Source organism: Ictalurus furcatus, chromosome 4 (assembly GCF_023375685.1).
Source record: "Ictalurus furcatus strain D&B chromosome 4, Billie_1.0, whole genome shotgun sequence".
Lineage (NCBI taxonomy): Eukaryota > Metazoa > Chordata > Actinopteri > Siluriformes > Ictaluridae > Ictalurus > Ictalurus furcatus.
In genome coordinates this window covers 6681973-6698649 of record NC_071258.1, presented here as the reverse complement: position 1 = coordinate 6698649, position 16677 = coordinate 6681973, and the positions used below count along the sequence as shown (strand labels likewise).

General features: G+C 40.2%; 1 protein-coding gene across 1 annotated transcript in view; it reads right to left on the bottom strand.

The window, feature by feature from the left end:
- Positions 1-16677, bottom strand: part of ttc9b (tetratricopeptide repeat domain 9B) — a 31312-nt gene extending 14635 nt beyond the window's left edge. Inside the window, exon 1 of the mRNA XM_053622759.1 lies at positions 15819-16677. Coding sequence (XP_053478734.1) covers positions 15819-16221 — 403 coding nt within the window. The 5' untranslated portion in view covers positions 16222-16677. The remainder of the gene's footprint in view (positions 1-15818) is intronic.

Genomic DNA, 16677 nt, shown 5'->3' with positions numbered 1-16677 from the left:
TTGTATAGTCTCTGTCCCTGACAGTCCCAGTGAAAGAGGCATGGCCTTTTTTCCAGCCAATGAAAGAGGTGTAACCTCCGTAGTTACAGTATCAGTCTCAATGAAAGAATATAATTCTTCTGCTATTTTTCTCTGGTCGACTTGAATTGGGTATGACTACAAAAAACAAGTGAGTTCTTTCCTGCTTAAGGTACTTTCACACATACAGCAATTTTTTCGCTGCAGGTTGCCAGTTGCTGTACTATGAAGTCGCCAGTAGGCATTCCTACTATTAGTTGCTATAGTAACATTTATCAGTGGGCGGTGCAACTAGCATTCCACTTTTGACAACAAACCAGTTTTCTTGCCGCTAAAATAAAACATTCTGTGAGATGAACGCGTGTGTGGGTCCATGAAACAATACGGAATCGCAGGCAGCATGGTGGATCACGGTTTACGTACGCTACTGTCTTCACTCTCATTGTTAGTCGCTGCACCAGTCACTTCAAATTTGCATAAAGTTCAACTTTTCTCAACCTTGTCGCATCACTGGACACGCCCACATTTAGTCGCCAACGGTCACTGTCACTCGTGTAGCCAGAGGTCGCCAGCTCTCAGAAAACGAATGGTGCTACTGGGGTCGCTGTATGTGTGAACATACCTTTACTCAGTATTTGTGTTCCTGAACATGAACAAAACTGAACCTTGTTAGAATTCATATCATTTTATATGCAGTATTATATTAGAGAATTTCATGTGTCGTAATCACTATGACTGAAATAATCATGATCTACACCTAGTAGTGTAAAAACGTACAAGTTATCTACACGTGGGTCCACTGAAAGGACGAGTCAAGAGTGTCTGAAAGTTAGTCATAAAATTGCTCTGATCTGATCTTGTCGGGAAAAGTCATGACCTAAATTATTAATAAGCCACTCGCTGTCAAATGATGCTTTCTGTGAGCACCATGGCACTAGACATAAATACAAAATGCACCAACGCACCAGACAACATTTATGACTCATGTAAAAACAAAAGCATTGTGGAAGCTCCTCTCTATAATTCCTCTCTACACACTTTACTCGCACTATCACTGTACATTGTCAGTGAGACACCACAGTTAATCAGTATGGGATCTGGCACACCCACACGGTTCTGATCAGGCAGAAAATAGGCTTCTTTTTTTTTTTTTTTTTTTTAGCTTTTATGTATAATTAAATATTGATATTTCTTGAATCCTCCATTGCTAAATGCTTATGTCATGACTTCAGTCTTTAAATGAATCTTCACTATCACAAATATTTTTTAACATTTGAACCCATGTTGTCAGGAGCTTTAAGGTATAGACATAGCAGTATAAAGATTCATGGAAACCCACCCAAAAGCAAGTAACACAACACAGTGTGGGTGAATGTGTTTCTGAAGCACGTGATGATAGTTCGCACTTCTTTTCCACTAAAACTGGCACCTCAACGCGGGGTGCTTATTATGCTGCCGTCGAGCAATTACTGCAGCCTCGCTCGCTCATCATGTGCTGGCATTCAGTGGATGCTTTTGTGTGATCAGTTATGCATTTCTGAGAATTTATCTCTAGTTTTGTGAGAAGGAAAAGCAGGTGTTTTTTTGCTTGGTGCACATTAATTGCACTCCCCGGATGGCATATAGTACTCATTACCAGCACCAATGCTCATCGTCTCTGGAAACCAGCGTCACATCAGCCCTATTTGCATGGATTACCCATGGTGCCGCAGGGATCGCTGTGATAGTGAAAGAAAGCTAGATTACTCAGTCAGATCGGCTTGTAAAGAGCAGGGCTCATGCAGCCACAGAAGCGGACTCCAAGCATGTTTTAAGGAGGATGGATGAAATATTAATGGGGTATCCCTTCAACTGCCTTCCCACAGCTCCCTCAAGCACACTGTGCACAAACAGATCAGGCTGATCAACAGCCCTCTGCTGCATTATTCAGAAGCCTGTGAGTCAGACTCCAATCCCAATCACTGCTATAAGCAATGACATGTTTACAGCACAGCCAGCCATGACTGTGTCTGTGTGCAAACCCGCCTGAGAAGTCACTTGTGTCTTTGAACTATTGATACCACGTGAGACTTGTTATATCCATGCACCAACCTCTGCTACTGGGTGAAGCAGTGTGAGGTTGAGTGGATTCCCAATTAGGCTTCTTAAAGCATCTATAAGCAAATTTAAGAACACTTCGACTAAAATGTCCTGATGTCCTGACATCCATCACTAGGCACTCTGAGAAATGGAAATGTCTCGGTTATTATCCTGAGGCATGAAATCAGCAACTATACATTTCAGCACAATCTGGATGTATCGACCATTCTGGAAACAAAGGGGTGGCCATCCATTGTTTGCCAATTATTTTTCCACGCACAGTTAGGTTACAAAGGAACAGGAATGAAATTGCTATTTTGATGGAGTAGGAGATAAGCCCAGGATTACTGTGTGTTTATATACGTTATGCAAACAGTAGCAAAAGAAGGCTGAGCAAAGCTTTCAGTTACAACTTCGCTGAAAACATCTCACAACACAACAGAGTAAGTAAGTGAAAGTGTAGCAGAAAAACTGTAGCATTATAACATGCCCAACATAGCTAGCTAACATTTACAGTCAGGTCCATAGTTAAGGGAATCGTGTCGCTGTCCAAATACTTATGGACCTGACTGTACAGTAGCTATACTCTAACCAGGCTAACTTATCATCTCTATCTCCATGACTGACCACGCACAAAAAGCACTTTGATGTCCGCCTGTGTTTATCTGTGAATGTCACTATCGAAATGTACCTAACAAAATAAAAAATCCTACTAAGCAGCTGCATACCAATTCGATCAGTGTAAGCATCGCTAAGTTTCTTAATCCCCACTGAAACGTTCTTAGGTACTGGGTAAATGCGTGTATGTGGAGGGGCGGGTTTTATTGAGACGTTTGCAGGGATGCCAAGAACTTAGCATTAGAGGTTTTAATAAAAGGGAGACTTCCAGTAACGCTCCACTTAGATATAGACATGCTGAATCTACATGAGTGCAGGACTTACACACTCAAAGCGACTTCACTTTGAGTTCCAGGAAAACATTATACTGCTGTTTAGAAAATCAGCACTTTCTAAATCCCCGTTTCTTTATGAGATCCACTGTGGATTGGACTATTGATATGCTTTTCTGTGTTTTGAGAAAAGTCCACATGAAGGCTCACACTAAAGCTATTCACTGTTTGAAAAGTAAACATTTACTAATAGCTATGATTCATGACTTGTTTATGTTGGTCATGTTGATGTTTTTCAATATGGCGGCACCCATGGGAATTCTGTTCACAGTCTACGCTAAGTGTAATTACACACCGTGTCATTTTAGTCATAGAAGCTTTTCTTTCTTAATAGTTTAGCAACACATCTGAGAGAAATGTTGATATTTCTGACAATTTTGTCTGGTTTCAACTATCACTGTACCTTTATATTATACTGTATACAAGCTAGATTAATTGTTAGCCTCAGTCATTACTTAGCTTATGCTTGGTGTCCATTTCCCGGTTACATTGCAGCACTGTGTTACGACTTGAACCATTTTTTATCACAAACACTGTGTTTGTTGAAAGCACAAATCCTCAAGTTCCACTGAATGCAGATGTAATATGTTCTTATTTTACTATTACTTAGGGTTTTTACTTTAAGCAGTCCACACAGGATTTTGAGTTTTTTTTGTGATTGTTGTGGCCAAAAATGCTTGATTTTGCTAAGGCTTTTTTCAAACTTTGCGATGCAACTTGCTGAGTATTTTTTTTATTTTATTTTATTTTTTACAGAAAACTACTTGAATTTGGCGAAACTGCAATTGCACAGAATTGTTCACTTTCACAGAGATGATCGTTGGTAAATGCGACCTTTACATTAACTGTACTCATGTTTGATGCACGTGAAGCGAAGAGGACTTTGGCTGAATGGGCATTGTTATGACGTCACATGACGCGTCTTGGCCCAAATCTGCGTTCATTTTGAAAAATTGTAAGCTCCTGCGAACATTGCGGAGTTTGCTTGACTTTGCGTTACTGTTTTAGTAGCATGACTACGCTACCAAAATATATGAGTTGGGTTACTTTTGGAATCATAAGAATCTGGTGGAGACTGTTGTCAGTGATACTGCCTGAAGAGACTACAAGGATGCTAGGATGCTGAATGAAACCTTTCTTGATTTTGTCTGCATTTGGAGAATAATGGAATATCATTGCTGCTTCATCCATTATACTCTTCTATATATACCTTTAGTATGTATCTTTTACGGTGCCCATGGTGTATCTTCAAAGCTTTACTCTAATAATGGTCTAAATATGTAGCTTTAAATCTTTTTTTTTTAAAGGTACTACATTTCCAGGTGAAAAATACATATTAAAAGGTACAAAACATAAACGATACCACCCAGAGGAAAAGTACAATTTTTCCATTTTTTCCTGAGAATGAAAAGCATTATCTGAACTCTTTAAACAGTACAGGGCTTTTAGTGGAAAGAAGGCAGTGTCTATATTTTTGAACGAATTACGCAAGGCAGTACCTTTTTTCAAATCACTCTCAGTAAAGCAACACTTATGTAACCCAGCATCACATGCTGTTAAAAAATCCCTTTTGTATGCTGGAAGTTTTCTCCAGAGACCACGGCTAAAATATAGAGCTGATCAGATTTGAGATATTTGATTAAATTTGACTTCAGATGATCACTATAAATCAGATTTTCTGAATGACATCAAGTCCAAAAGCTTAGCTAGTGTTGCAGATGAACAAAAGCAGGCTTTCACTCGGTGTTCTCCAGGTGGGAAACATGTTGTGCTGCTGACCTGAAGTGTTGATGTTAATGAGGGAGGAGAAGCAGGCTGTTCTCGTTTGACTCGCTGCCTCGAATCAGGCAGCAATGCACCGGAGCCTAAAAATACAAGACGAACACCTACACACAACACTGCCAAGACATCCAGTGGAAGCTCCACAGAATGCCAACAAACACAACATTGTGGTTAAGCAAGAAGTTCTGCAAATTACACACAAAACAGGGATGATATATTTTTAATTTCATACATTCCAGGAATGTTTAACACAAAGTTAGTGCTAGCAAGAACAAAAAACATAAAAGGCTTAAAGGGTGGTCTGGGATTTTTAAATCAAAACACTGTGTAATATATGGTGAAGATCTTCTCACGCTCTTTTACAGCACAGCTCTGTAAATGGAAAGAAAAACATCCAATCGATCAGGACAAGGAGGTGTCTATACCTATAATTTTAGAAAGCCCCAGCTCTTGCACCAGCATTTAGGCTTTCCAACCTATTTAATGGGCTTCAGAGGGAACCTCGAAGGAAAATATTATTTTATGCATTTTTTTTTTTTTTACATTTGCAGAATTTTACATTCTCTCTCAATTGACCCTATTTTTGGGACACTGAATTTGAAATGCAGTGACACCACAGGAATCTTTGGCCACGAATCATGGATGGGAAGAATGGGAAGGATAGATGTACTCTTTCCTCTGCTGATTACAGTGATACTATCCAATCATGCCAAACATGGCCATCTGTGGAAGAGGGCAGTTAGAGTTTTCCTCCATTTTTTTTGCCCATATCAAATGAGCATACTGTATGTCAAATATTGGTCAGGTAACTATGGCTAGGATGGTCACATGCCTTAAGTCTTTAACAGGATGTAAACTATCTGTGAAGAAAAAGGCTAAATATAGAATTAAGCAATTTTACAATCTCAAACGTTATCCAATTAATAGTTGGGTTGTTGCTCTATTTTAAACTATACGTGGCCTCCTTTCATTCTGCTTCAGCATATAAGTGGAAAAGAAATAATATCTGACCTATATTCCCACCAGGAAAAGAAACATTATTTCCCTCAGTTAGGTCTCTAGTGATGCAAAAAGTGTGTCTTCGTTTCAAGGAGAAAAGAAAAGAACGAACCCACCCCTCCATACACTGTACTGTATATTACCAATGGTTACCAAATGTTGGATTAATGTCAAGATTCTCCATCTCAACATTTTTGGCCAATGACCACATTTTAAGGGCCCAAAATTCTCGTGAGCCAAAATTCTGCTTTGCACAAATAAGAGCTAGGAAAGAGAATCAACAGTCCCGTTTGTCAGTTTAGTCGAGATCACCTATTGCGTTTCGCTTTACGTTAATGAGTGTAAAGCCCATTTTACACTGGGTGTGGCCTGCATCAGCGTATTCTAAGCATGCATTTCCATGGTAAATGATTTCACAAAGCTTGTTCATCTAACAACATATTCACCTCTACAGTCTGTGGTAGAACTTTCACAAAATGTGGATAAAACATGTCCAAATTTTACATGACAGTGTACTGGATGCATTTCCATAGAAGTCTGGTGTAAAATGGGCTTAAATGAAGCTCCATATTAAATAACTACAGTAGCCTAGGGTAATAATGCATGTTAAAATGTATCTTAAAAACCTCATGCGTGAGAACCTATGGATTAGCATGTCACTGAACTCCACTCGTTTCCAAGCTCCCAGTTAGGGAATGAAAATATGGATTCCTCAGTCTCTGTATGACTGGTATAAAGCCCTCTTATTCTTTCACTTCTATACTGTAATGCCAGAAGATCTTACTTCCTTCAACCCTTCAGGCCAAAAAGATTGTATTTACTAAGGTGACTGTTCTTGGCAGCTCTCTTGGCCTTGGTGGCCAACACCTTAGTTAGAATGAAATAGTGTTTAAATGCACCACGTATCAACAAATCTATTCTAAACTGTAATCTCTCAACTGAAGACCTTCTATAAGTGACACCACATTCAAATAATTTATTTACTTAATCTGCTAATAGCACTTTCCCCCAGCACGTACCTGGCACTGTATTAGTGCTGGCGCTGTGCTAGTGCAGATGTCAGTTTCTAAGCTTTACACACTCTTTCATCACAAAGGAATTAGTTCTCAGATGGCTGGACTGTAACTAAGGAAAAGGTGATACACAAGCATGGAGGCAGGGTCCTTTTGAACTCATGCAGCTCAGGATATTTACATGTTCAAAAAGGTTACATGTAAAATATCAAAATCAATAACACAAGTACAAATCAGTTAGTAAAACACATTTTACTGTTAATTGTTACACAACAAATAAGATTTAAATTTTAGCAACACCTTTAGAACAAATGACTAAAGGCAATGAAAGCCTGGATAGTTGCCTTGAGTGCAGTTATCTACGGCAATATATCTTTTCTGTGTATAGTAGATGACGGATTTGGCTTCTCAAACACGAAGTAAAACTTTTAAGATCCACCTCTGTTGTTATTTTTACAGCACATGTTAGAGAAATTTCACATTTGATTATGTTCACCTCTCAAACTGGAGGAAATGCAGACCAATTTTTAAAAAAGAAAATGTTTTTTATAGTTCCCTGAACAGCCTTGTTTCGATGGAAAAGATGTACTAAAAGTGGAGCATAAAATTGCAATTACATTCCTCAGACACTCAAAAGGTTTTTTCACGAGGTTTTCTCTTGGAACCTTTTCTGAACGGGACACCAAATGCTGTCTGTTTTGAGGTTCTGGGCTGTATTCAGTTGAGCTATGTGCATCGTGAGGAGTTAATAATGAAATTTCACCTCAACAGTAACTACGGACTTAAACACTATTTGGACAGTGCAGGACTTTTTTTTTTTTTTTTTTTTTTTTTTACAGTTTAATACAGTATAACTACAATATGTCATGCTGAAATGTATGTTGTGGGCTGTAAATGCGCTGAGAAAACTATTTATGTATTTAAATACATAAATATGACCCTATTAATTAATGACTATCAGAGTAGTTAGAAGTAACGAATATCAACGTAATTAGGAGATCAGATGAGACATCATCCCAACCAGAGAGCAGGAATACTTTTTATAAGGGTGTAAAATACTTGTGTAGGTACACCTCTTGTTTGGACACCACCTAGGAAACCAATGCACAGGAAGGCAAAACTTAACTAGCGATAGATAGTGACAGTACTTACTTATGTACAAGTTTTTATATATATATATATATATATATATATATATATATATATATATATGTATATATATATATATATATATATATATATATATATATATATTTCTGTTTACTGTAGCATGCCAAGGGGTTCCTCGCTTAAGTTCCAAAGTTACATCAGTATTTCTCTGGGAAAGTTTCTCCTAGTCAGAGTTGGGTTATGCAGGTACTTAATTCAATTCTCTGGACTCCCCTTTCAGATTATTAAAATCACCTGTTATGTAGTTCTCACCACCGAGGTTATTCATAGACCTCCAACTTTAAGCCTGAGGGATAGAAAATGTGGAATGTGACTGCTGTCTAATGTAATATGATGTAACATAAATGCAAGGGCCACTTTTAAATGTTGTTAGTAATTTTATCCATAAATAATCTGCTTAGTCTCTAGTACAGTTTTACATAGAAAATGTACTTATTAGTGTTCAGTTAAATATATGACCATTCAGTTTTGGAAATAAACCCTACCACTTCTGTCAAATTATAAATATCTCTTGCAGCAGCTGCATTTGTGGGTTACCGGAACCATAAATAGTAGCATATGGAGCTGCAGAGCAGCCACCCGGAGTTTCCAGGAGTGGGAAAGAAGTCACACAACATACAGTATGTCCCAAACAACAGTCATGAAGAAAGAACAGCTCTGTCCATGGCAGCACTGTTGAATTCTTGAATTTGACTGGTGAAAAGGTGTTTAATTTTCTCTATCAGCAGCTCTGACATATAGTACTGGCTGTAATTCTATCACAGCTTTATATTCGCATACATTATCGTTTTTATAGTAACAACAGATTCAGAATTAGTACTTGTATGGTACATGCTTCACATAAACTAAGGCTGATAATAATAAAAGTTTAAATAAAAATGTGTATCTGTTGATGTGGTTCATTTTTCTATAATGAGACACTTATTTAACATTTATAGAAGGAGTCTCCAGTGTTAGTACTTTGTAATAGCTGTCTGCCATGGCGAGCTTTCTAGATTATCATTAACACAACAAACTGCATTGTGTTTCCAACGATATGCGTTGTAGGCTGACTGGCATTCCCAAATTGTCCATAGTGTGTGAACGGGTGTGTGAATGTGTGTGCAGTTGTGCCGTGCGAGGGATTTACACCCCGTCCAGAGTGTCCCCTGCTTTGTGCCCCGAGCTCCCTGGGATAGGCTCCAGGCTCCCAGCAACCCTGTGTAGGATAAGCAGTACAGAAAATGGATGGATAGATGTATAGATGGATGTAATCATTGGCAAATTGTTATCAAATTGCATCATTCCATCCTGTCATAGATTATTTTCCTGTAACAGCATTCCACGTTATGTTTTATTCCTTACATCTCACATGTATTTGATCTAGTTATATTTCTGTCTAAATCCTTTGTAGATCTCATAATGGATTAATCCATACTGGCCTTAAGGGAGCATCAAGAACTAATGCGCAGGGTGTGTTCGTGTTCGCCCACCAGCATACACTAAATGACTCAGCATCACAAGCCGGTGCAGTCACCTTGCCTGAGAGAAGAGCTCACAATAACATTAACAAACCCCAACTAAATCTCCATCTAGAACATTAGCAAGTGATCCAATGGTGTGTGAACAATTTGGACAAATATGTGTTCAGAATATGGATGTGTCAGGGCTGAAAGCTACGCTGCTGAACTGGATGGTAATGCTAAATGCTAACGTTCTGAGTGTAGAGGCATCTTTCAACTTTTTCATGAAACAATTCTGTGTCTTTCTGTTTCAATCTTTTTTTTTTGTTTCCACCGTTCAAGCCAAATAGATTTTATTTCCTTTGATGACAGCTCCCTGTGCTGCTTTGGCAGCCTTTTTGGCATTGGTGGTAATTTCCTTAGTTAAATAACGCAGTAAAGAGGAAGCAAACACCCATGAGGCTAGGAAAGTTAGATGAATCTGTTTGTTTTTTTTTTATCTCCATTCTGGCAGGCAAACATGTTATAATATTAATGTATTCTAAGGCAACAAACAAACAAACAAACATGGAATTGTGATTGAATTACCCTTTATAAAAATATATATTTCTGACATACAACCCCAAAATGGTAAATGGTCTGCACTTATATAGCACTTTTATCCAAAGCACTTTACACTGTGTCTCATTCACCCATTCACACACTCACACACCAGTGGTAGCAGAGCTGCCATGCAAGGCACTAACTTGCCATCAGGAGCAACTTGGGGTTCAGTGTCTTGTCCAAGGACACTTTGACATCTGGAGTCACGTGGCCCGGGAATCGAACCACCAACCCTACGGTTAGTGGACAACCCGCTCTACCACCTGAGCCACAGCCACCCCAGTGCCAAAAAAGTTGGGATGCTGTGTAAAATGTAAATAAATGTAAATAAAAACAGAACGCAATGATTTGCAAATCGCATAAGCCCATATGTTATTCACAATGGAACATAGGGACCATATCAAATGTTTAAACTGAGTAAATTGACCTATATATATATATATTTTTTAAAAAAGGTCATTTTGTATTTGATGGCCGTAGCATGTCTCAAAAAAGTTGGGACGGGGGCAACAAAAGGCTGGAAAAATAAGTGTTACTAAAAGGAAACAGCTGGAGGTTAATCGGCAACAGGTCAGTAACATGAACAAAAAAGAGTACCTTGGAGAGGCAGAGTCTCTCAGAAGTAAAGCTGGGCTGGAATCTGTATGGAAGCATATGTTGCTCTAAAACCTGTATATACCTTTCAGCATTGATGTTGCCTTTCCAGATGTGCAAGCTGCCCATTCCATAGGCACTAATGCACCCCATACCATCAGAGATGCAGGCTTTTGAACTGAGCGCTGATAAAAAGCCGGATGGTCCCTCTCCTCTTTAGTCTTTAGTTTAGAGGACACGGCGTCCATGGTTTACAAAAAGAATTTCAAATTTCAATTAAGTATCTTATTAATTATATCTTAATTAATTGTAATAAAAAATACTAGACAACCCCAAAACATTTAAACCACGTCTTAATTTGTAATCCAACTCATAATCTTCTTATGCTTTTCTCTCTCTCTCTCTCTCTCTCTCAATTAACGCTTTTATTTGTTCTCTCTCTCTCTCTCTCTCTCTCTCTCTGTGTCTCTCTCTGTGGAGTATGGAGCTGTTATGTTATAATACAGTACTATACAGTAGGGTCTGTTCTGAGTGGAACCCCACAGATATGTTCTGCCATCTGCGGACCTGGCACCAGCTGCCCTCGCCACTCTCACAACCAGCACGGCCTATAAGGGGACCGAGAATGATCTCACTCCTCATCTTCACCTCCCCCACTCATTCATCATGCTCACAGCACAGAAATTTTTAAAGCATGATGGGGTTTGATTTTTTATTTTTTTGCTTTCCTATGATTGGCTCCTGGTATGTTGATAAGACCCTCTCCATGAGGGGAAATATATAATGCTATCTGCTCTCTCCAGCAGGAAGGGGAATATGCGAGAGAGAGAGAGAGAGAGAGAGAGGTTTAAGATATGTCTATATCTTAAATCCCGCTTAATCCGGTCATTCCGAATTATCCAGCAGAGCCAAGGATTTGTAAAAATCATATAAAAAATTCTAGGAAATCTACACAGATTTACATGTCCATGTAATGAACAGACTCCTCTAGCTTCATTAAAATAACCTAGCAGAGAAAATGTTCATCATAAAGGAGTCAAGTGTTCACTCCAGCCTATTATAAGAGTACAACATGAAATCATCTCAGCACAATCGCTATCCATGAAACGCTGTCGATTTTCCATGTCAGCGGAATGCATGCATGATAAGTCCATTGTTCCTGCAGAGATTTCCTGTCCTGGCTACAAGCACTGGACCTGAAAGCTCAACTATAAAATATTTGCCGTGTAGAGAAATAACAAAAACGACCCTATAATCTGTTTATCCACATCAGTAATATGCAAGAAGTTTCAATTAGCTTGAAGCCTGCTGATGCAATGGATGTCCAAAATGTTATTGCACCCCCTCCTCCACCCCTTGTTATTCACTCATTCCTGCTATTCAAAAATATTATGCATCTACTTTGCCAGGCATCAAGACAGCCAACTTCAAGAGATTGGGCTGCCATAAGCCTTTAATCAACTTTCACTTTATTTTCACTAGCCTAACCAGCAGTTCTGCCATGTTCATGCCATGTTCATGCCACTTCTATGAGGATTCCACTATGGTACTATAATAGTTTTTTAAATTATAGATGGGGGCATAGTGGTAAGCATGTTTGCCTCACACCTCTGCGGTTGGTGCTTCGAATCCTGCCTCTGTGTGATTGGAGCTTGCATGTTCTCCCTGTGCTTCGGGGGTTTCCTCTGGGTACTCTGGTTTTCTCCCCTAGTACCCAAAGACATGCAGTGTAGGCTGATTGGCATTTACAAATCTGTAGTGTGTGAATGTGCATGTGATTATGCCCAGCGATGGATAGGCACCCTGTCCAGGGTGTCCCGTGCCTTGTGCCATGAGTTCCCTGGGATAGGCTCCAGGTTCCCCGAGACCCTGAAGGATAAGTGGTACAGAAAATGGATGGATGGATGGATAGATGATTCATGGGTATAGGTTTTCCTGAACTGAAATATGTGTATCTTTTGCATGTATCTCAACCAAAATTAAAGATCTAGCATTTTAAAATCTAAAAAACGGCGTAAATCGCATTTAAAGATTTTATTCCAGTTTCACTGAAAGATTCCCCACCTACGTTTACATTTGTACTTAATCATCTCAAAGAAAAACAACACTCCTGCCCCATTATAAAGAGTTTACAATGGGAAATTAGTTTGCACTTATTCTGACTGATGATCAGCATCATCCACGTCTCTGTCTCGTCGCCTGAGATAAAAGTCAGTCATTTAAACGCAAGCCTTCTTGTCATCTCTTCACTCCACTGATCTCTCATCACGATAACATTGGTGAGGAAGTAATTGCTGATTCATTCAGTCACTTCTGTTCCACTAACAAAATCCTACGTGGTGATTTAAACATTTTTAAACATCGTCTGCTGTCGTATGTAAAGAACATGGAAGCACTCTACTCTGTTTTGATGATGATGTGACTGCGCAGGAGCATCGCAGACATTTTGAGAGCTGCTATCCCAGCTGGTAGAAATGTTAACGCATTTATTTCTCTTAGAAAAAAAACAAAACAAAGAGTTATTCACTTTGTATTTGGGACCCTCTCGAATAGTGAAACACTGTTTGTAGGGATGCAGAGTTCCCCAAGTGTTCTCTGAGAGGAAAATGCTCTGTGGTAGGGTTCTGCATAGAATCAGCTGCATGGTCAGGAATGAGAGTCTGGAGTGCTTATTAGCGCTGGGCGATATGACAAAAACATTATGTCAGGATACTTCAGGACATTTCTAGGATACATGATGTGTAACACGATATATAATTTAGCTAACAAACAGTCTGCAAAACAGTTAAATAAATAAAACCTGTTAAACTGAGTTTGACAATACTTTTCTTTAATGCCTACAAAGCCAAAGAAGATTAAGTTAAAAACCAATTACACCAAATCAACGGCATCCACTCAATACCATTTCATTTGTAATTATTAAAAATATAAAAATACATCACCATACTACCAATATCTCAGAAAAGTGTATCGTGTAATCATTTATCATGATATTGATATTATATCGAGATATCGCCCAGCCCTAGTGCTTATATTGTCATGTGATGCCAGAGTTAATTTCCTTTGACGTTTCCACTTGTCAGGTTTCCACGCCACTGGTAATAAATCAGCACGCACTTTGCTCAGAGAGATATGCATATTTCCCTGCATTTAAAATTCTTTGATTTCAAATGGGAGTGCATAGAGTAATTGCCTTATTTGTACTGATCCGCTCTCTGCCCAAAAGCCCTAACTACCTCACTTGATAATGCCGTTTAGCCTTCTTCATGAATCTACTCAGACAGACATAAATATTTCATAAGCTCTGATTTGACCTATGTGTGTTGTCTGAAAAAGTCTCGGAGCCTGATTATCACTAGACCCTGCAAAACTTTCATTGTGCTCAACCAAAAAAGGCTGACAAATGTACCTGTAACCCAGTTACCAACGCTTCCTGGCCTCACTCCCTCTTGAGACCGCGTATTTAATAAGGGTTGCAAATAGACCATTCGTCTTGTATTACCGTTCAGTCAGAATCAGGGAACGACAAGGAACTTGCAGTTTGGCGCTTCTTTTCTAGAATATCTCCCTTGATTTTTCAATTAATTCTGTAGCTGTGGAATATTGTCATTTCATTGCAAAGACATTATCCAGTTTTTGAGTCATGGAAACATTTCATTACACCCAAATCCTCCACTCACTTTCATTCCACATCTGTACTAAAGTTAATCACTGGTGTGTTTTGCTGTTTAAGATTTATCGCAGGTTTCGTGCGTGCATCACAACACAACCACGTCACCTGAGACTCAATGTGTTTCATAAGTACAACTCAGCTGCTTTTGTTAGGGAGGCTGTGTCATTTTAAAAGTTGCTGTGATCAGTGAGGGTCGAACAGTAAGAAAGGAAAACGGGTCCTTTTTCACAACAAACTCTCTTTCTCTCTCTCTCTCTCACTCTTTCACAAACACCAACAAGAGCAGCATCTGTATTGACTCAGCCTGGCAGGACTAACAGCAGGCTATTCTATCAAAACCCCCTCCCTCTCCGCCAACCATACGCACCATCATCGGTGACTGCTCCACCCTCGCACGACTGCTGATGCTGACAGAATCACAAGCTGAAAAATACTTCTGTGCATGCGGAGGTTTAAAGTCCTACACCTTATAGTCTAACATAAACGGATAGCAATATATACTATACACCACACACTAGGCATTCCGGCCCAAATCTGGATGCTCCAATTCTGTCTCAAGACCATTTCAAACCAACATGGTGGACCGATGCGACGTTTCCTTCCAACAGTCAGTCACCAGGATGAATAAACATATGAAACAAATCAGCATCGCCATTATTTTCAGCTCAGCATCTTTCTTTTTTTCTTTAAGGTTGATCTAACACAATAAGCACATTTATGTAGCGACAAACCGTTCACAAACGGCTCTCTGTGGGTTCACCTAAGGTTGTGTTTACATGCTAGATGACGAACAAAGGAATGTTACCAGCAGATGAGAAATCACAGGAATGGCACATTGGCACATTAGCAAAGCAAGGACGGCACCGGCACACAAAGTGCTCCACTATCCTCTTTGTTCCAAAGCCAAAAGTGTTGACCACAAGCCACCATCATGCTACTATTGTAGACCACCAGGGATGCTCCAGGCTACAAAACACCAGACTCCTCTCTCTCTCTCTCTCTCTCTCTCTCTCTCTCTCTCTCTCTTAAAGCAGGTGGCCATAAACTGAAGGCCATTACTATGACCCTTTTTCAAAATGTATGCGTTCAGTTCAATGATTTGAACAAAGTCAGCCATTATCAACGACCCAGAATGTTTTTTAATCTAGATTTAGACAAAAGAAGGCGATACTGTCCATCAGAAAACACTTATAGGTATACAATGATCAGAAATACGACCAGATCAGCTTTTATCAGTGCTAGTCCTATATGGGTTTGGGAATCAGGAAAGTACATGACAGTAGTCTACATGCCAAGTAGGATATTGCGCAAATCAATGTATTTACATTCCACGTAATTCCCATCATCTTCCCAAATGCTGAGCATGCTGAATGTAAGGTTTTAACACAAATGCACAGAGCAAAAAGAAATAAATGGAGCAGTGAGAGTAAACAGCTAGGATGCAAGCAGATGCAAAGGAGGCGATCTCCACAAAGCGCTTTGGTCAGGGACAGACCTGTCAGGCTGTCGTAACACTCGATCTCGGTGCTCCTGACGGCGCGCCGCTGCTCCTCGGAGAGCTGTTCGGCGGTGGCTCGGTTCAGCAGCTCCACGTCTCCGACGCCGCCGCCCGCCGCCACCTGCACGCCTTTGAGCTGCAGAAGCGCGCGGTGGTACTTTCCGATGGCTTCGCGGAATTTCTTCTCCTTGTAGCAGCGGTGACCCTCCAGTTTGAAGTCGACCGCCTTTTGGATTTTGGCCTCCATCTCTGCGCTTCGTGCTCCGGGTTCTTCGCCTCCACCTCCTCCTCCTCCTCCACCACCACCACCTACTCCTCCTCCTCCTCCTCCGCCGGCTCCGGCTCCGTCTCCACCCGCGGCCTGGCTCCGCTTTACAGGCTGGAGCAGCGTGCTGTGCATAAAGGACGCGGTGCGCTGATAACGCCGACCTCGCACCAAAAAAAAAAAACCTTGACAATGAAAACAGGTGCACGTCTACCAAAACCCGCGGAATGTCACGGAGAATAAAAAAAGAAGTAGGAGATTATGTTTCTTCTCTTTTCTTTTAATCGTGTTATTCTCCTGGACTGTTTTCTCGTTATGATTATGAGGAGGAGGAGGAGGAGGGAGGCACGGATGCCTCGCGCGACTACTGAGCTCAGCGTTTCCCCACGTCTCTCTCTCTTTCTCCCTCTCTCTCTCTCTCTCTCTCTCTTCCTCTCACACCCCGGCACGCGCAGCTTCAGCACCGTGAGCAGACATCTAAACCGCGTGGCTTCATGGGAAACGAAAGAGGACGAGCTGAGAGAAGCTGCTGATGTTGCATCACGATCACATTTCTCGCCATTAACACTCAAGCAACCATGAAAGTAAAAG